The 20,835-nt window shown below is 38.7% G+C and overlaps 1 protein-coding gene across 2 annotated transcripts in view; it reads left to right on the top strand.

The window, feature by feature from the left end:
- TBC1D8 (TBC1 domain family member 8) overlaps positions 1-20,835 on the top strand; it is a 67,192-nt gene that overhangs the window by 2,443 nt on the left and 43,914 nt on the right. The window contains exon 2 of one of the 2 annotated variants that reach the window (XM_090020534.1): positions 14,745-14,900. In XM_090020534.1, coding sequence (XP_089876660.1) covers positions 14,745-14,900 — 156 coding nt within the window. The remainder of the gene's footprint in view (positions 1-14,744; positions 14,901-20,835) is intronic. The other variant, XM_090020543.1, reaches the window with a different exon arrangement.

Genomic DNA, 20,835 nt, shown 5'->3' with positions numbered 1-20,835 from the left:
AGCATAAGCTTTTATGAACTCAAGCTTGCAGCATCTGATGAAGTGAGATTGAGTTCATGAAAGCTTATGTTCTGTATACATCTTTACCTTCTACCTGACTGGACCAATATGGCTCTCTTAGGACTCAGCTACCCCTCTTAGGCCATGATGAACCAAATTTTGCAGATCCCAGATTGTTCTGGTAGTTAATGAACTTGCATGTGATTTCTGAACTTGCATGTGATTTCTGTCATGCAGTCAGTAGCCACTTGAGAAAAATAAGACCCAATAGCAGGCGGGCTGCTTTGTGATTTTGTTGAAAAATAGGTTTCACCCTATCTTTGCATTTTTAACTTCATGTATTGTGAAACAATATTTACATAGCATACATGACAAAGGTGCTATATAAGAGGAAGTGCAAGAAGACAAAAGATCCCATTTGCAGTGGTATAAACTCAGAGTATTTTTTGTGAGATTAGTGATTTACACCACCTTAGTTTTGCAGTAAGTGGCTGCTTAACTACGGAGTAGACTAAGTAGCTGCAGAGTAAAGTGTCACTGTCTACATGTGCAATGCTATTAGGCCACAGTAAACTAATTTAACCAATAAACTACATGATGGGTAATTAACTGTGATTAAATGCATGCATAGACACTGACCATGGGTGAAAACTGTGCCCAGTCAGCCCAGCCTGGGGGGCCAGACTCTTGCCTAGGCACATGGCTCTGCACTTCCAGCACCCTCATGCCCCCGCCAGCCCCGATGCTACCTCCTGGAGCTTGGGGCTGACTCCCTGTGCTCCTGGCCCTTGCGTAAACTGCTCCACCCAGCTCAATTTGCTGCTGTCCTGGGCGCATGTATAGATATTGCGCCTGGGAGTAGTTTACTCTGGCTTAAACTGCTCCCAGGTTTATTGCTGCGAATTATTTGCACGTGTAGATGCACCCACTGATTACGAAGATTGGCCCAAAGTCCCCATTCTGAGTTAATAATATAAATTGGACTAACATATAAAGAATATCCATGTTGTGTATGCAGAATGACAAAAGTGAACAAGAGGAAAAATAATGGAGGTCTTGATTGTGTCATATATCTTGATTGTTTTTTCTTTTTTAATTTTAATTTGGATTGCTTATGGTGGGTAACAGAATTAGAAGAAAATGGGTATTTCAGATCTCAATCTTAGCTTTTTCCAATAGTGTGAATTTTTTTTTAAAACTTTTTTTATATGAAACAAAATTCTTGTCTGTAAGCGTTCTGAGTTTTTCGTTTTAACTGGAGGTGGCACAAAAGTTTAAGTCCCACTTGGTAGACTAGAAGGCCTTGTGTTACCTTTGTCTTTGTTGAAGTCAATTAAATGTTGACTCAAAAGGGGCCCAACATTTCATCCCCCAGGTTTATTCTCTACCCTCTTTTCCTTGTGGGGAGCAGATAGATCAGGCTGCCATGATTGTTGAGAGGAGAAGGATTAATTTGCAGATCCAAAAATAGCCTCTACAGCTGTTTGTTTTAGGTCCAGGCTGATCATGTGGCTGAGATTCACTCAAGTCTCCACTACTTAGCTGTTTGTTGCGCTGGCAGACATCTGCAAGTTTAAAGTAAAAAAAATGATGCTTACTGTCTAGCTAAGTTCCTGGTGTATTATTTTAGCTGATTGCAGAAGCTATATGTGTACATAGGCTTCTGCATGAGGCTAGCATAATCTGTTCTGCCTGGCTACTAAAATGGCTGTTTCTGTTCTTTTTTTATGTTCTCCCCCTAACCCTCCTTGGGAGGTGGGGACCCCTCCAGCCTTAAAATTAGACATTGTCTTTGCATCGACTTCCCAGATGTTTGCTTTGCAGTTTAAAATGACCTAGAAGTATAGATCCATTTCTGTATAGAAAATAAATCAAGTTTATGTAATGAGGAAGATTCTCATTCACTTGGGACAGTCCAGATTGAGAGCAGATTGCTTTCAGTGACTAGATTAATTTCATTTGATGTAAATTTTAAATATAAATACTGAAAAAGCAATCGGGTGTATTCAGTCCATGAAGAAAATGGCTTGAAGTTTTTATGACTTATTTTTAAAATAGATTCTGTGAATCGTTTTAAAATATATGAGAGAGAAATCATGAACATGGTGAGAGACTACATTACTACTACTACTATTTTTTTTTAGTGTGGGGGTTTGCAAGTCAAGAGTTCTGGCTTTTGTTGCCAGCTCAGTCATTAATCTAGTCAAAAGTGAATGCAGTGCTTCTAGCTTCACAAGAATGTAGGAAGATTTAATAGGTGTTTGAGCTTTCCAGATGAAAGTTTCAATAAAAACTCAAAATACCAATATAGTTCTTGGTAGACTTGCAACTATAACTTTATAATTATGCAAGTGTGACATTAGCGCTCCTAGCTCTAACTTTGATTAATCTTTCTGATTTAAAAAGGGGAGGGGAAAATAAGATGACATCTAAACTTCTTTTGTGCCCATTGTAACAATATATTAAAGCCCCCTGGCAGTATATGGTATTTTCGTTGCACCACGTGAGCATAAAGAACTATTCTTTGCTTGATCTTTCTTCCAGCATGTTTCATCCTTCTTTCCAGGTCATTCTGTCCAGAATGTACAAACAAACCTAGCACAGAACTGAAGGATATCTTTTGTTTGATTATGTGCTTATTTAATCTCCAAAGGGCTAAACTGTAAGGCAGTGTTAGATCACATAGAAACATTTGTCTTTTATATCAGTTTCTCTGTCAGAGCAGTGTATTTTTATTGAACTTTAAACAATTCTACGTGCCATTTGAAAACCTACAACGTCCATTTAAATTATGCTCTAGGGGACGCTAACTGATCTTAGTTAATTTTACAAGTGGCATGGAAAACTAGCCTATATTTTATTGAATAAAGCCCTCCCACCTTCTTAATAATTATATGCTCTGCAACTTGTTTTCTCTGTTCCTAAGTGGTTTTGATTACTACTCGCATATTCAAAATTAAGCATATGCTTATTGTTGACTTGAGCCAAGCTACTTGCATGTTTAACAGCTTTATTGGATCAGGGACAAAAGCAGAAAACTTGAAATGATTTCTGGAGAGCCTGCATTTCAGAATTAAATTATCCACAAATTAAGCCCCGCCTCCTCTCACCCCAGGATGTAGTTTAGTAGCTTTGGCTGGTTCTGCATTTGTATTTGTATAAAACTGAAGAAATCTTTCTTTATGTATGAGATTTATTATAGCTCTGTGGGAGGTGAGAGAACTGGGTGAACTGTTACAGCTCTGTAAACACTAAAATACTTGCTGATACCATTCCTAGTCTCTGTGGATAGTTTACACACTCCACAGGTGAACAGTAATCTTTAGCTGCCTGCAAGGAGATGAGTTCTGTCAAATCTATTTTCTCATTTAAAGTAGCATAATGTAAATCTCTTGTAGCAAAGAGGTGAGGTGATTTGTCACTTTTTATTAGAGGATGCTGACAGTTTCAGCTCTTTTCTTTTTTGATTAGATTAATTAATTTGAAAATTAATTAATTTTCAAAGCAACTGCTCATTCTCTAACTTTGTGATTTTATTGAGAAAGTTACACGGGGCATTAAAATATATTTTTAAGTTTTACAGTGTGTAAAATTGGTAACATTTTTCTCACTACTACTGAGCGGCTAACTTTGCAGGTCTGTTTAGGCAGTATTCTGTGCTGCATTATTTTATATCCAAAAGAAATGAAGTACTGTTTTTTTTTCTTTGTATGTTCCCTGAGTATCTGTAGGCTTGTTTTTCTTATAATTTAGGAAAATAAACCTATAAATTAAGAGTCTTTATTCTGCAGAAATAGTTTGGTGTACCTGACATTTTGATTGTATTCTTTCAACTCTGATGCCTTTTCATTAACTTTTTAGCTGAATGAAGTCATAAAACTGGGTTATCAATCATTCTGATCTTGTGTGTGTTTATAATAATTGGGGGGAAAAAGCTACTTTTAATGGGTAGCAAAAAGAGAATTTTGAGAGAGAGTTAATTTACTAGGGAATTTGGTAATAAGATTAAAGGTGTCATTTAAGTGTAAAGTATGACTATATAGCAGAATTAATCATTAACGCCTATGTACAGATGGTCTCTGAATGTGCATACTTATGTAAGAAAAAAACTTGAGCAAATATTCATCATGACCTCTAAGTTGTAGCACTAGTTAAAGTAAGTAGCTAGTACTTTTCTCTTTAGGAAAAGAGAAAAATTGCCCTATTGTCTATAATACAGTGATTGTGCAGCTACAGTGCAGAGAGCACCTGCTCATGCTCCAAGGAGATTTGACTGGTACTAGCTCTTCTCTTTCTTTTCCTGTTGTCAACTTATTTACTTAATTTTGATGTATAATATATAAAAGAATGCTTATCCTGAGCTGTAGGTCCCTTATCCAGGAAGTATGAATATAATCAAAACTAAAGCCAGCTGCTGTGTCCCCTTATACCAAAAATAATCAACTACAATAAAATCACATTGAAATAATACAACCTCCCCTTGCAAACAGCTACTCTTACCAGGCCCGTTTCTCCCTTAACACTGTTTAAATAGTAATGCCTTTTAGCATTTTCCAGTATTCAGACTTTTCCAGTCTGGAAGGCAAAAAATAAATAAATAATAATGGAGGGGCTGTTATGCTATTGGTAGTCTTTTATGCTGAGGGGTACACATTGAGTGTACCCCAAGCCAGTTGGGGTCTCCAGCTCATAATTAACACCTTGAACTCAGATTGGAAACCTGCAGGCAGCTAGTACAGACTATCTTAGTGTCATGTTAGTCTGCTAAGAGATGTTAATTAGGTTGGCTGAGGCAAAAGCTATGTTTATGCCTGCATTTGTAGGAAAGATAGCAAACAGATGACCTGATAATTTTGTTTCTTGTGGCTGGTGCTGGTAATTGTGGTGAAAGGTGAAATAAATGGATTCTGGAGAAGAAGCCTTCCTCCAAAATGCCAAATATCATTCTGTTCTAAAATCAATTAGCTGCTAGACAAGCTATTGTTTGTATTGAGCTATTGCTTGATGGAAGGAGAAATTCCCAAACTTGATTAATTTATTCATTAAAAGTGTTTCCATAGTACTTAAAATTGGATTATGCTTTTCTCTGCCATCAGGAAGATCTTGTTGGATAATACTATATAGTTGGTGCCCCTGTCCCTATATAGAAAAAAATATTTTCTTACCTTGGCTCACTGAAAACTTGGGCCCTTCCAAATGCTTATATAACTTTCCCCACAAATACAGTTCCAAAATATCAGCTTCTTTCATTCTTTCCTTTTCATGAAAAGAATGCATCTTGCTTGACCAGAGGTAACTTCTTTATTCAAAGCAATTAAATTTTAATTGCTTATAAAGAATTTCTTTAACGTCTTTATAAGCAATTCGAAATTTTTTTTGCAAAAATCTTGATCTAATAAAAGAGATCATCTCTTATACGAGTCCTGATTACTTCTTTATAAGTAAATTTGGCCCATGCTTGTGTTAAGACATCGAACCCCAGATGCATGTTTTAAAAGTCAAAAGTTTTGCGGCATTTGAATTGTTCTTGGCTCATTTGCACGTTGCAGTTAAAATGTATGAACTTTGAAATGACCCCAAGCATTTGTGTGTCCACACCTCTAGACCCCCAGTGAGCAAAGGAGACCATTATGAAAGTTTCTCAGCTGAAAAGCACAGCACCAGCAACTTGACAACCCTTTTAAAAAAAAAATTAGTATTGTGGCATTGTTTGTGCCCTTTGCCTACTTCATTCTTAGAAACCCACAAGTTAGATCAGGGGCAGGAAATTATTTTGGGTGGAGGGCCACTTACTAAGTTTTGGTAAGCCATCAAGGGCCACATGACAGGCAGCCCAGGGCAGATAAATATTAATTTTCTAAATTTTTTAGGGGCCCCGTAGGCCAGATAGAAAGGCCTGGTGGGCTGCATTCTGCCCACCCCTGAATTAGATGTCAGTGGGAAGTTGCATGTTATTACACATGTATTTAAAAAAACCCTCTGGTCTGTTACTTCATATGCCTAGAAAGCCATGAATGCATCAGCAAAAAAATCCCTGTGGCTGAAGGATTGAACTCTTAAGTCACCTCAAGACCCATCAGGTAGCAATGGGGGAGATAATCCTCAAATTGAGGAATGGCTGATGCAGCAAACCAAGAGTTATCCTGCCTAAGGGCCAGCCTGAATTGCTTGTGTTAGCCTTTTAAACATTAGGCTGCCTAACACTGTAAAGCATTAAGCAGCTAAATTAAGACTAGAATAAACATACTGTGTGTGTTTATTTGTGTTGCTTTTATGGTAGTATACACAGACTATAAAGAATAAGATGACAAGCACGTTCTTTAGGATGTTTATGGTGACTAGAATGATGCGATCCAGGGCTGCTCCTATTTGCTATTTTGGGGCCTTGTATATTAGTGACAAGAAAACATGTTGAAGTGTTCTAGGGATTTTTTTTGTCATTTAGCTAGTACTCTTGAGAATTTACAGTCTGGTTGTTTAGGGGGCTATAAAATGCAGCTGTTTATCCTTCATATTTATAGATAACTTATTTTTTAGGTAGGAAACAGTTGCATTTGTTTTGTTTGTTAGGGAGTGTTATTGGATTTGAAGTGAGAGAGTGAAGCTTTCAACTCTTTGCACTTTAGAATCATAAAAGATTGGTTGCAGCTGTGTATGTCTCCGGCTGCTGTTGAATTAATAAGTGTGACTAATTCCTGGAAGAATTGTTAGGGGAGGCAACATCTGCAGAAAAAATGGTGTAGTCTGACGAGAAAGAGGGTTTAGAGCAAATATTCTTTCAGAAAACACTAGCTGCTAATATTGCAGGAGTACAGAATGGTTTTGCATCCTCCAGGGAAAGGAGGTGCGTACTTCTGCTCTTTCCTCTTCTCCCTTTCTACCTCACTTCCTTCCACTATTGTATGGTATGCTCATCAGACCCCCGTGATGATAAATTGAATCCCCAAGGACATGAGACAATCAAACAAGTGAGCAGTTGAAAGTTGAAGCAAAAACAAAGAGAGACTCGGAGACCATTTACGAAGTATGAAATACAGCTTTAAAAAAGTAGAAACTTAACTTTTCCTAGGCCATCCCTCTAACTTTCCACATTATAAAGAACACAATGCTGAGCACTCAGGTTAAAAAAAATGACAGGCAAACAGCTGGTTTCAATTTCTTTTTCTATACAGAAAAAGAAATTTAAAGCGCCTCCTTGGTTTCTAAGAACCTGATCTTGCAAATACATGTGAAATAATCTGACTGGCTTCAGTGGGATTAGGTCTACCTGTAAAGTTACCCCCATCTGTAATTGTTTGCAACATCAGATCCTTAGTGATAAAATCTAGCTTTCTGTATGCGTTTTTACAAATGAGATAAACCTACCTCAGCAGTAAGGAAATGAGTTCTTTAATACACTAGGGTTGGTGTAATATTACTGTAATCGACTCTTTTTCTTATTTAATACACTTCCTTAGTTATCTCAATGGATTCTTCTAAAATTAAACAGAAAAGGCTAATATGTATACTAATGTCCTGCTGGGTCAAAAGATACCCTTATATGCACTCTGCATAATTTTGCAGAAGTTAACAAAGGCTGTATGGGAGTAAACTAGGGTTCACCTTCTCCTGTTATCATTAGCTTCCTGTTGAACTGATGGTGCTTGCTTCCAATATGACATGGCTAAAAAGCAGAAGTTTTTTCTTGCGGTTTTAGTCAAATATCCCTGCTTGTCTAATGTGTTTAGAACTGGTACAAAAAAAATCAGGTGGTTGTGTTCTGTTTCAGGGAGAACTTAATAGAAATTTCGCCGCTAAATTTGTGTCGTTACAAAGTTCCCTACATAGCACCTATTAAATGGAATAGACTGCTTTGTCAAAAGTTTAAACCATTGGAGTAGGGATAGATCCTGGACCATAGAATTGACCTCTGTGCAGATCAGGAGTGGGAGGAATCCACCTGATCTGGCCAGTCCTGGTTTACTGCCGACAGTTATGGCCACCTGTACATGGGACCAGTTGCCTGTTGAGGAAGCTGGAAAATTTCTAGAAGACAACAGAATTTCATCCAGCTTCCTCTTAAGCACACCTCCTTATGAAAAAAGGTCCAGAAAGCTGGTTCAGAGTTGGTATAAAAGCTCTTTCACCTCTAGGGCTTCCTCTGAAAGATAACATTGGAAGAGGGTGGAGCAGTTAAGCCAGTTTTGTAGCTAGGTATAGGAGAACAGGAGGCCAGGGGTTTTGGGTTCTGTCCATGGCTCTGCTTAGTTGCTGTGTGACAAGTCAGTTTGCTTAGCTGTGTTGCCCCATGTGTAACAAGCAGATACTTGCTAACCTCAGGTGGATTTGTAATCATCTGCAAAGTACTTTGAAGTGTTCAGAGGGAAGGAGCGATAAACCTGTGATTATTGTGCAGTTAAAATACTAACTGTATTGGACAAGAAATCAAGAGTGAATAACACAACTTCGCAATTCTAAGTTCATGTTTTTAAAATACCTAACTTGTACATTTTCTGGATGAGATTTCTCCCTCACCCCCGGGAATTACTCAATAAAGGCTAATTCTCATATAACGTAGCATGTGGATCAGAAATTGCATCTCCCAATTGTTAGCTATCATCTTGAAACTGAATCTGAGTTGGTTGTTGAGACAGGGGAAACAGCCTTCTGGTTTCTAATTTAGAAAACACTTTTTTTTTTTTTTGCCAGACTGATGGTTGTATTTCCTACGTTTGATCTTGCATTTGGTTTCTTGCAGGGGGATTACAAGAGAGGCATGAGTATACTCAGCACTAAATGTTCTGGAAGCCCCTGAGGATGGGCACGCTGGGACAAACAATGCTGTCCCTTGTTTAGTCATTGGGCCTAGAATTTTATAGTAGGGGTTGTGCTGCTGTTATAGTTGCTTGGATCCATAATTTATTGTAAGCTATGATACATTTTCAGAGCACTTAAATAACAGTCACATCCAAGGAAAAGAAGTAGGCACCTAAAATGGGACTTCCAGTGGGATTTAGATGACCAACTTCAAAACTTCCATTCTAAAAATCCCTGTGGATTTGCTCCCAATCTCTGTTGCTGCCAGATTAAAGCACCTCCAGTTATTGCCCTGAAAGTTTCCTAGGTCCCTAAAGTTCTTCTATAAAGGGCCAGAAACACCTTGCTGTTAACATTGGTGAGCAGCTGGGCTTTGGTGTAATTGGGATCCAGAAATTAGGTGTTCAGTTTCTTGTGTCATCCAGTGGACTCAGTTTAGGAAGTGTTTTGGAGTATCCTTAATGTACAGCCATGTGATCAAGCTCTCGTTAAGATATGGTGGCAGCCACTCTTAAAGCATAACCAGAGAAGGGAGATTGTGTTGTCCCTCTTTTAATGGTTAGGGAAGTCATGCAGGATATGGAAAAGCTAACTTCAGTGTTATCTTCCATCTGAAGGACCTCAAACCTCCATCTCCCACCTCCCTGTAGATTGCTAGCCTGTTGGCTATTCCTTGGTTGGGCCACTCTCCACACTTCCTTTTGAAGCTGTTTCCGTGTGCAGAAAAGGGCAAACTGCAGAAAAAACCCACTGGAGGCAGAGAGAGAAGACAAGAGACCTGAGCACCTGCTCCTCCTGTATTTTACACAGTGATGGAAACGGTTCTTGGAATAGGGATTAGAACCAGATCTTTCTGCTCCCACATATGTCCCTTGACTACCAGGCTTATGTCATGTTCCTCTTGCTTTCTCTCTCTGGCCCAAGGCATCTTGTATATTTATGTGAAGCACATCTTCAAAGAGAAGAGTGAAGAAAGCTCCCTCCCTGTTAAAAGAGGGTTATCCAAAGTGGCCAGGGCCCCCCACCCACAGGCAGCAGTTTCTGTAACACCCCCTTGCGCAAACCATGACGTACCCCAGTCTACTTGCTCCATGGACCCTGAGTCCCATACTCTGTGTTGCTTTATCCCCAGGGTGGGGGGCAGGAAGTGGGAGCTGAAGGAGGGAGCAGGAGCCTGAAGATCCCAGTTCCAGCAGCGGTGGCAGTATTGGGGGTGGGGGCAGCTGGTTGGTCATGAATCAACTGCTTATGGCTTGCATGTAGACCAGCTTGGACAACCCTATTTTAAAAGAATGACCTGTCTTGGGTGCCTTGTTTCAGGACTGGGTTTTGGGTTGTGAATCCAAATGTACCTTTCTGCAAGCCTGTGTAAAGCCCTTAATCTTGCCCATCTTAAAGTTTAAAACCACCCATGTTGTTCACATGGATTCAGAAAAGAAATCTGCATTTCCGAGAGTTTGAATAATTCAGTAAGTTACTTAGAAATTGATCATAGGTCAGCTTACTCTAGCTGCTCTTTTTCTAGAGCTTGTGTGTGCATTCAACGTAGTGGGTAGCTTCACAAGCTGTACTTTATCTTCTTTTGGGGTCTCATACATTAAACTCAAATGAGGGGTGATCACTGATGAGTTTGCATGTTTATTTAATAACTAGAAAGTCTCTGTATGGTGTCCTCATTTTCTATTTTAATTGATGCTGCACAGCTGTGTTGTACATAGGGCTGGAATTAATTTGAATAAACAGACCTAATCATGCAGTTATGTAGTATGCTGTTTCCAGGCTGATTGGTTTCCACTGTGATCTATGTAAAAACAAAGGCACTGCCTGACTGTTGCAGGCTTTAAAAACAGTTCCTCAGTCTCTTGCAAACTTATTTTTATTATTTGTCATAGTATGTGTTTTCTACCACTGTGAACACCATGGTAGGGATTTCAGAATAAAAATGTCTCTGATTACCATTGTTCTACTTAATGTTGTTTGACTTGCAGTAGTTAAGATTGTGGAAAATTTGCACTAATGTACAGTTTATAAACAGGATAATGAAACAGAAAGTACTGTAGTTAAGATCCAGGATATATTAGGAAATAGCAAACTATATTTTGTTTATGTCTGTAAGAACAGATGTAAAACACTCATTCTCACACTCGTGTTATTGAGCACAAATCGACACTGTAGAGGAAAAGTGTAGCCTGCCCTCAACTTTTTCTGACGTGTACCCTGAGCTTGGACCTCCCTTCTGTAAAATTACTGTTTGTAATTTAACACGATGAAAAGACTTCTGCATATGGAAGAGTCTGAGCTGATTGGCTACTGTACTCCAAAGTCGGCCTGGAAAAATGCGTGACTACAGCCTTTTCTTTTACAATTAAACAGAAAGGGGCTTGACAATATTATTTATATTTCCCTCCTGCCCATGTTATTCTGTTCATAGTAACAAGTAACACCTAATGATTACTATAACAAACAAGTTAATGTAGCATATCTGTTTTCCTAATAATTGTACCTTTGATAGGCCTCTGTTTAGATGGCTTTGCTGTTCCTTGTTAAAAAATAAAAATCAAAAAAAAAAAATCCAGTGTCTTCCTAGCTAAAATGAACCTTATTATCATCTGGGGGCTGTGAAAACTTTTTATAAATATTTTATGGGAAAGTAAGGATGTATTATTAAAAGGCTGCTCTGTCAAAAAGTAGACTCTCTTTTTGAAACCAGTTTTAAAATTCAAGTATTATCCCTTAAAGCTTTTTAGTTTTCATGTTTTATGGATTACTTCAATGGGAAGCACTGTGCAGCTGTTGTTACAGGTGTTAAACAGAGCTGGAAGCCGGTATTATACAAACAGCACTCGAAATTCACACCTTTTTCATCAAATGTTTTATCCTTTCTTTAATGTTAAGCCTTTTTATTTGTGCACTGAGCTGGTTAAAATTTTGATTCACATTGCATAGCTTTTGTAGGCCTAGCAAATATGTTCTGTTTTTGGTCGAAAGTACAGTCATGAAGCTATAGCAAGCAAATTACTGCTTTGTTTTTACTAGCAGAAGATACTAGCATGCTGCAGGATACACAACAATGCAGGATTTTTTTTACCTAGAGAAAAATATTCAAAATACAAGTGGAAGTGCTGTATAGGTTGCTCACTCTGCTTCACAAAGACAACTTTATCTTGCTGTATCGAAATCATAGGTAAATACCTAAGACTGGAAATCTAGACAGTGTTCTTGCTTGTAAAGATAGAAAGAGTATGAATCCCTTCCAAATGAAAAAAAAAAAAGATTGGGGGCCTAATCCAATCCTATTTAAATCAGTGAGACTGCCCATAGACAGTAATGGGAGTTCCATAAGGCTACTTACAAATATGGAAAACTAACCTAATAGAAAGGCATCAAAGATGCATTGCACTTAGTGATCATTGGGGTTTGTACATGACCCCTGTCCCCATCACCCTCTTCCTCCCTCTTCTTTTTAAGATCTTTTGTTGTGGCCTTCCCATATTTAATTGGAAGCATTTTAATTAGAGATAAATCCAGATGGAGGATTATTTATTAATTATTTTTCATTACATAATGATTGTGTTGAACTGCAAACTTTGTAGCTCATTATAGTACATATACATAAAGGGAATTTTATGAAGAAGTAAAAAGTGAAAAGAGGAATTGGCTGCTGAGACCAGTAATTCACAAACAGAAAAGGGAATTCATTTTCACGAAGTGAGAAATAAAATAAACATCCTTCTTCTTGAAGTTAGCTTCACACTGCATATGTGCTTTTTATCTATATTTAAAGAATAACCATACTTCTGAAAGCAGATTTTAATGGGATTTTCAGAAGCACTTAATATTGGCCTAACTCTTGCCAAAAACTTCAATAAGATCATAGTCCTATGTAGTCAAAACTGTTTTTTGATAATTTTCCTATTAAGTTTCTTCTTAGAAACCCCCCCTACAGAGTAGCCTTTGAATGGCTGCTTACTTTCTTGGACTTTTGAAAGTCTCAAGTTGCTCTGTGCTGTGCTATTGTCCTACATATCCTCTGTGATAAGATCCTGGCATGTAGAGTAGCCAGCATCTTAAAGTCATTAGTAGGAAATAGGAATTTACGAATGTTTTACAGAATTAGAACACTTTTTAATGTAGAATGAAGGAATTCATATTTTACTGGAGTTTTTTTCAATACTTCTCTGCATTTCCTACTGGCTTTATCTGTGCTGTTTTAAAGACTATTTTATATCATATGCTCACTGTTTCCTGTAGGCGTAGATAAATGTGGGGTATTTGGAGGGTTGGTTTTTTGTTTTTGTTTCTACCCATAATGATAAGGGAGAATTTGGCACTTTCCTTGTTTATGTTTTTGTCTGCCAGCTCATTACTCCAGTTTTAAACAGCTAGCCAGTTTTAATATACTATCATCTTGAACACAAAAAATTACATCTGAGATTGTTTGTTTGTTTTTGTATTCTAACTTTTTCCTCTGTGTGTGGGCGTAAGGGAGAAATGGCAAATGTGAACTATATTGACTTCCTTAAAGAGTTATGATACTCCTATGGTGTTCTTATGAGAAACTAGGGGTAAATACTCTAGATCAGTGGTTTTCAACCTGTGGTCTGTGGACCTCTGGCGGTCTGCGGACTATGTCTAAGGGGTCTGCGAAAGATAACGGATCAATCAAAAGTATGTGAATACTCGCACTTACAATTCAAAGGGGGTTGCATCTCCATTCGAAATCTTTTAGGGATCTGCAAATGAGAAAAGTTGAAAACCTTTGGTCTGGATGAAATCACTATGAAGTGAGGGCCAAACTTGTTGAAAAGCCATGCCCAGTCAAATGGTTTATGGTTTGCTGTAAAATGGGAGGACGTTTCAGATATCAATATTTTTAATAGTGACCTTGATGAAGGACTGCAGTATAAATTTATAAATTTTGTGGATGACACAAGCTGGAGAGGTTGCATTTGCTTTGGAGTACAAGGAGCACAGTTCAAAATGATCTTGACACATTGGAGAAATGGTCCAAAGTCAGTAAGATAAGTCTATTAAAGACCAGTGCAAAGTATCACACTTTGGGTGGAGAAATCAAATGCTAAGTGCTAAATGAGGATTAATGGACTAGACGGCAGTATGTAGCAAAAGATCTGAGAAGTTAGGGGACCACAAACTGAATAGATGTCCATGATAAGCTATTGTTATAATAAGATTTTCCTTTTTTTCTCAGGTGTATTAACAGGAATCTGGGGTATATTAACAGGAATCTTATTTATAAAGCATGGTAAATAATTATGGTGATGGTACATTTTAAGAAATATGTATGTAGACATACTGGAGACAGTTCAGAAGAGAGCAACTAGAGGGATAAAATACTTGGAAAACATCACTTATTTATAAGGAAAGGTTGAGGTAATTAAGCTTTAGAAAAGATAAGCCTGCAAGGAGGGGCATGATGGTGCCCTAATATAGGTATAGACAATATAGTTACTATAGAAAGGACAGAGACCAGTTCTTCTCTGTGACCACTATAGGTGGGTCAAAGAGGCTAATTTATAGGAGAGAAAAGAAAGATTTTGGTTAAATATTAAGAAAAACATTTTAGCAGTATGTTTGAAAAAGCAGTGGAACAGACTACCCGACAGGGTTTGACATTTCTTTCTTGGACTTTCTTAAGAACGTGGTAGACAACATGTATCAAGGATTGTCTGGGTATGTGCGTCTGGGCTTAGAGTACAGGGATGGATTAGATGACATCCTGAGGTCCCTACATTTCTATGCTAGCTATATCATAATATTAATAAACCCACAAGAAATGCCAAAAATTAATGTTTTTGTTTTTCTAATTGGTTTGCTCACTCTTCACTCTCTTTGTAGAAAAATTAGAGTGTTTTGATAGTGATAAACTGATCTTAATAAAAGTTGGTTCTCTTGTTATTCAAAGGCATCTTTCTTCTTTGTATGTTTAGGTCGTTTGGTTGGTGCCCTGGATGCAGTGCTAGATTCTAATGCACGTGTTGCTCCATTTCGAATTTTACTTCAAGTTCCAGGAGCACCAGTTTACTCTGCCATTGCATGTGGTGAGTTATTGAATGGATCAGAAGTTTACTGGGCCATAGCCATTGGTGAGTCACATACCAACCAAAACAAAATGCCAAAGATAAATTCTGAGCATGCTCAGTATCTGCATGTCCAAGAAGCTGAAGGTAACCAAAAATAAGTGTGTGTGTGTGTGTGTGTAAACACTCCTGGCTGTATATGTTTAACAACCAAAATACCTGTTGGTTACCATTTCAGGATTCATTAATAAAATGGATTGTTTGCATTTGCTAATCAGGAAAAAGAAGAGTTTGATGCTGCCTTGCATTAGTTTGGGGTTTTTTTGCCTGTTGCAAAATGTAATTGTTCAATTTGCACGCATCTTTTCAGACTGTAATAAATGCACCTTGAAGTCTTTTTGTCCAGTCCTTCATCAATGCATATAAGCAGTAGTGACATGTGGTTTTCTAGAAAAATATCTCCCTAACCCTTTTGGTTGCTCATGAATCAGTTTTTAAAAATACTAAATATTTTAAAGAGAATTGTAGCATTAGGTAACGTATACAGTGAATGAACTCTGAAGATTTACATTGATGGGTCCTACACTAATCCTTAATGCAGTCTTTCCCATACTTTTGAAAGTGAAGAAAGTTTACTGAAGATAAATCAATTGCAAGTCACAGCAGTCACATGTTAATGCCTGCTCATCTTCATCAGTGCATTTGTAAATTCTCCATTGCGTCTTCCCTCTGCAATATGCTGCGTCTGTCTTTTGTATGTTTTTCTTTGCCTTCAGACAATTAAAATATTGCAGACATTTGATGTAATACTTGTAGAAATCAAAGGGGCAGTTCAGGCTTGCTACAAATTCAGGTAGGTATCTCTGCATTGGTTACACTTGCTTCCTGTTTTTAGCTGCTTGAGATTTAAAAAAAAAATCCAACTTATGCTCTCTTTCCTTAAAGGAAGTGCCCTTACTGTTCTATTGGAAGTCCATATAAGAAAATTACTATGCCAAATAATATGTTTTGAAGACATATAATATTTGAGTGAAGGGTTATGGGTCACGGCTGATATACATTAGTAGCGCTGTGCAAGGAAACTTGCATAGAGTCTCTTCTGATTATTATTATTATTTTTGGCTGTGATTAGGTGCTCATATTTCCTCATTTTCATAATTGCTGTTCATTTTATCCCCTGCCTTTTTTTACTTGAAAGAGAAAATTATACATTATGAAAGTGAGTGTTGCTTCATGAAGAAAGGATTTTTTTTGCTCTTAAAATAATGCACTTATACTGAAAAGAATGAGTTGAGTTTGATGTTGATGATGCAAACTTAGTGTTGACATCAAAGAAAGCTTTTGTTCCTTGGCCAGTAGGATGTATTCCTTGCTGGAGCTGATCATTATTACTGTCTGCCTTTCAGTTGGTGAAGGCAGCTGAGTGATCTGCCATGTGTATGTGGCCTTTTTTTCCCGTTCACTTGAAGGGGATTGCTAACCGTATAGCTTGTCTCTCTAGAATGGTTGAGCCTCTTTGATATTTCAGAGACTTCTTAAGATAATTACACAAGTAATTTTAAGTTCTTGATATTTTCCCCCATCTCCTTTAAACAGATGTCCAAGGTAGAAAAATTAAATGCTGCTTGGGATTTTCAGAAATTTCTTCTATTGTAGATCAACAGTGCGTTAATCTACCCTACGCAAGCAAGACATTTTTGTGGTTACACGATCAAAAAGTTCTGAATGCCGTTAAAAGCCATAGTACTTTAAGCTGCTTTTATTATGAAATGTCGGCAATAGAGATTGGGGAAGAAGTGGTTTTCCTACTGGAACGGGCTACAGCAGTCAGAAAAACATAAGAACTTGACCCTCTCTTTTGAAGGGTGCTGTGGTTTTGCAAGCTACTTCTTCCCTTGGATCAGTTTGTTTTTAAACCCTCTTCCTCCACAAACTAACACTGGAACTGACGGTTGGGAAGGGGGTGGTAAAGAACTGCTGCCGTTCCGCTCCTCAGGTTCCCACAATGTGAGAACTGTGCTGCAGAATAGCAGCGTCCTTGTCCCAATGCAGAAGCCAAATGAATAGCTTCTCAATTTCGCTTTGTACCGGTGAGGTACTGGAGGGGCTGTGATGAGTTCCCTGTTAAAATTCTGTGGCAGAATTGTGAGGGACATCGTGGTGATTTAAAGGAACTACAGGCAGTTGCTATAGTAAGAAAGGGGATGCAGACAAGCATCTTCTGTATCTTTTAGCAGTCCCCTGGCAGGGTAGATCAGTTTAAAACCATGCTGATTTAAATAACTGATTAAAGCATGTTTTAAATCAGTAAGCCAAAAGCTATAATTAAATAATTGATTTTAATCAACTTTCTCATTGTGTATTTTTTTTCTGCTATTTAAGGAAAGTGTATTTTTATTGGTTGATATAACAAACCATGTTGATTTACAACTACATACAGTTTTTACAGTAGAGTTGGTACATATTTTTCCTTGGTGAGTGTACACACAGACACACACACTTTAAAAACATATTATTTTTAAAAAAAATACAATTTTTCTCATTCACTAGATGAATACATCTTTGCTCATGTTTGTATCAAGCCTCATTAAGATGACAACTTGAATTTAATTAAACATACGAAAACAGCATTTCAAATTTATTAAACAAACTTTTACGCTTTGGATATAAAACATTTCATATTTTATATTTAAAAAATCAGTATATGGTGCACATTTGATGGAATCGGAATCGTAGAAAGTGAGGGCTGGAAGGGACCTCAGGAGGCCATCTAGTCCAACCGCCTGCTCAAAGCAGGGCCATCCCCAACTATCTCATCCCAGCCAAGATTTGTCTTAAAAGGCTCCAAGGGTGGGGAGTTCACAACCCCTCTGGATAACCTTTTTCAGTGTTTTACTACCCTCCCAGTGAGAGGTTTTTTCCTAATATTGAACCTAAACTTGCCTTGCTCTAACTTGATATCATTGCTGCTTGTTCTGTTATCTGCCACCACTAATCGGTCTTGCTCCATCCTCTTGGGAGCCCCTCTCCTGTAGTTGAAGGCTGCTATCATATCCCTCCCAGTCTCTTCTACTCCAGGCTAAATAAGTCCAGTTCCCTCAGCTTCTCATAAGTCATGCAACCCAACCTCTTTCATTGCTCTCCCCTGGATTCTCTCCAATTTATCCGCGTCCTTTCTGTAGTGGGGGCTCAAAAGTGGACATAGTATTCCAGATGTGGTCTCACCAGTGCTGAATAGAGGGGAAGAATTTGGTCTGCTGGCAATGCTTTTACTAATGCAGCTCAGTATGCAGTTAGTATTCTTTGTAGCAAGGACTTACTGTTGGCTCACATTCAACTTATTGTTCGCCATAATCCCTAGGTCCTTTTCTGCAGGGCTGCTGCTTAGCCAGTTGGTCCCCAGTCTGTAGTGGAGCGTGGCATTATTCTGTCCTATGTGAAGGACTTTACACTTGTCTTTATTGAACCTCATGAGATTTCTTTTGGTCCAGTCCTCCAATTTGTTGAGGTGTATCTCAGAATCCTAGCCCTACCTTCCAGCATATTTACTACTCCACCCAGCTTGGTGTCATCTGCAAACTTGCTGAGGGTGTACTCCATTCAATCTTCCAGGTTGTTGATGAAAATATTGAACAAAACTGGCCTCAGGGCAAACCCATGGGGCACTCCACTTGATACCAGCTGCCAACTAGGCATTGAGCCGTTGACTACTACCCTCTGAACCCAATGATTCAGTCAGTTTTTTATCCACCTTAACAGTCCATTCATCCAATCTGTGCTTCCTTAGCTTGCTTGTGAGAATGCTGTGGAAGACTGTAACAAAAGCCTTGCTAAAATCAAGGTATATGATGTCTACTGGTATTCCTGCATCTGAAAAGTCAATCCTCTCAAAGAAGGAATCCAGGTTGGTCAGGCATGACTTGCCCTTGGTGAATCCATGCTGACTGTTTCCAATCACCTACTTCTCCTCCAAGTGCTTAGAAATGGGTTTCTTGAAGACCTGCTTTGTGATTCTTCCAGGGACTGAGGTGAGGCTGACTGGTCTGTGGTTCCTTGGATCTTCTTTTTTCCCTTTCTTAAATGTAGGCACTATGTTTGCTTGATCAACTGGGAACTCTCCCAATTGCCATGAATTTTCAAAGATGATGGCCAGTGGCTCTGCAGTCGCATTGGCCAACTCTCTCAGCACCCTTGGGTACTTCCCTTCCAGCCCTGTGAACTTATACATGTCCAGCTTTTCTAAGTAGTCCCTAACCTGTTCTTTTGCCACTCTTGGCTGCTCAACTCCTCCCCAAACTGTGCTGTCAGGTGCAATAGTCTGGGAGCTAACTTTGCCTGTGAAAACTCATGGAGGTAAAGAAGGCATTGAGTATTTCAGCCTTTTCTGCATCCTCTCTCATTAGGTTGCCTCTGCCACTTAGTAAAGGACCCACACTTCCTCTGATCCTCCTCTTGTTTACAATTAAGCAGTTTATTAAATGCAATTATTAACTGTTATTGTATTAGAAATATGAACTGTAGTAAGTTAATTAAACCAGTTATTTCAGGTCACCAAGGGGAATTTTTTCTAAAATGCCTAGGTGAAAGTAATACAAAAAACTAGAACTCTTGGTTCTAAAATGATACCTTTTATTAGACCAACTGGAAAATGGCAAGAAAATTGTCCTTTTCTGCACGCTTTCAGGATCAAAGTACCTTTGCCAGGCTCTGGGAAAAGTAGATGGTACAAGATGGTAAAAAGACCCCATAGGTAGGAAATAAACTTCATTTTTGCACAGAGGGAGCTGAAGATGGAAGTCTGTCCCTCTGGGTCCATGAGTGTCTTTGTGAGCTGTGTGGAGTAGCTCTTTGATGTGTTGATCAGGTAGAATTCCTTCCCTGGAGCTGTCAGATGGCAGACAGGGAGGCCAAAAAAAAAATCTTTCTTGTTGCTCTGCAATGAAGTTTAAAATCCAAAATCAGCTGAAATTTTTAAAACTCTGTCCCATACCGTGAGAGGGGCCTTGTGGCACCCTCCGGTTCATGGCAGATCTGGATTTACAGGATGAGGAAGGCTCGGATGTGTAATGGTTTCAAATAACAATGTTTATTTACTCATGCCCCTATAACAGTAGTTGGTAGACAACAGAGGTGAGGACACCAGAATTTGCTTGTGTTATGCGTTGTGAATCGGAAACGAGATGGTCCGGAACAAGCCGGGGTATGCCTGAGGGAATGGTGGCAGGAGACAGTTGGGGTGATCAGCCCTAAAGAATCACGAGGCCAGTTCAGGTTGAGGTGGAATGGCGGTCTCTCTGAGCAACTGCTGGGTGGGGCTTAAATACCTCGCCATTCCGCCAGGATTTCTCCTGAGCCAATTAGAGGCTATCGTTCAAGGAACTTTTTCCAGACGATCATGCATCGTTTGCATGACCAGCGTGTGATCAGCATGTCTGATTAAGTCACAGCGCATGATCGGAGGGGTGGTGGTCTCAGGCTTGACCATACTCGTAACAGCGCGTGCGGCACAGATGCCAATTTGATCTTTACAAACTCGACCTGAAAAAATAAATGTCGTGTTGTCCCCCTCCCCCAATGCTTCTGTAGAAGTAGATCAGCCTTTAACTCCAAAGTTTTGAGTAGAGGCTCATCGTCTCAACGTATTATTTAAATTATTTTAATATAGCAAATGTGTACCTTAGCTTATGCTGTATTGCCTTCAAATTTAATTTTAAACTGGTTTATTTTTAAAAAGGAAAACTTAATTGTAACTTTAAATAAAAACATCTGTTACCCACCCTGCTCCTTGGATACAAGTCACTTTGTGTTTTCCCTATGTTTGCTGGCTAGTTATTGCTAATAATGCTCTGATGGAAGGGATGTAGGCTTAAACAGTAGCTTGTGCCAGTGGCAGACTCCTGACAAATAGCTTTGTTCAGCCTCTGCATTCTCAGACAAGTCATGAATCAAGAATTCTCACAATCACCACGTCAGAGCCTCAACTACAAGGCAGAATACCTGA

The sequence above is a fragment of the Crocodylus siamensis genome, chromosome 1, assembly GCF_052110815.1.
Source record: "Crocodylus siamensis isolate JL-2025a chromosome 1, ASM5211081v1, whole genome shotgun sequence".
NCBI lineage: Eukaryota > Metazoa > Chordata > Crocodylia > Crocodylidae > Crocodylus > Crocodylus siamensis.
Note: the sequence above shows the minus strand (reverse complement) of the source record. Positions and strands in the feature narration are given on the sequence as shown.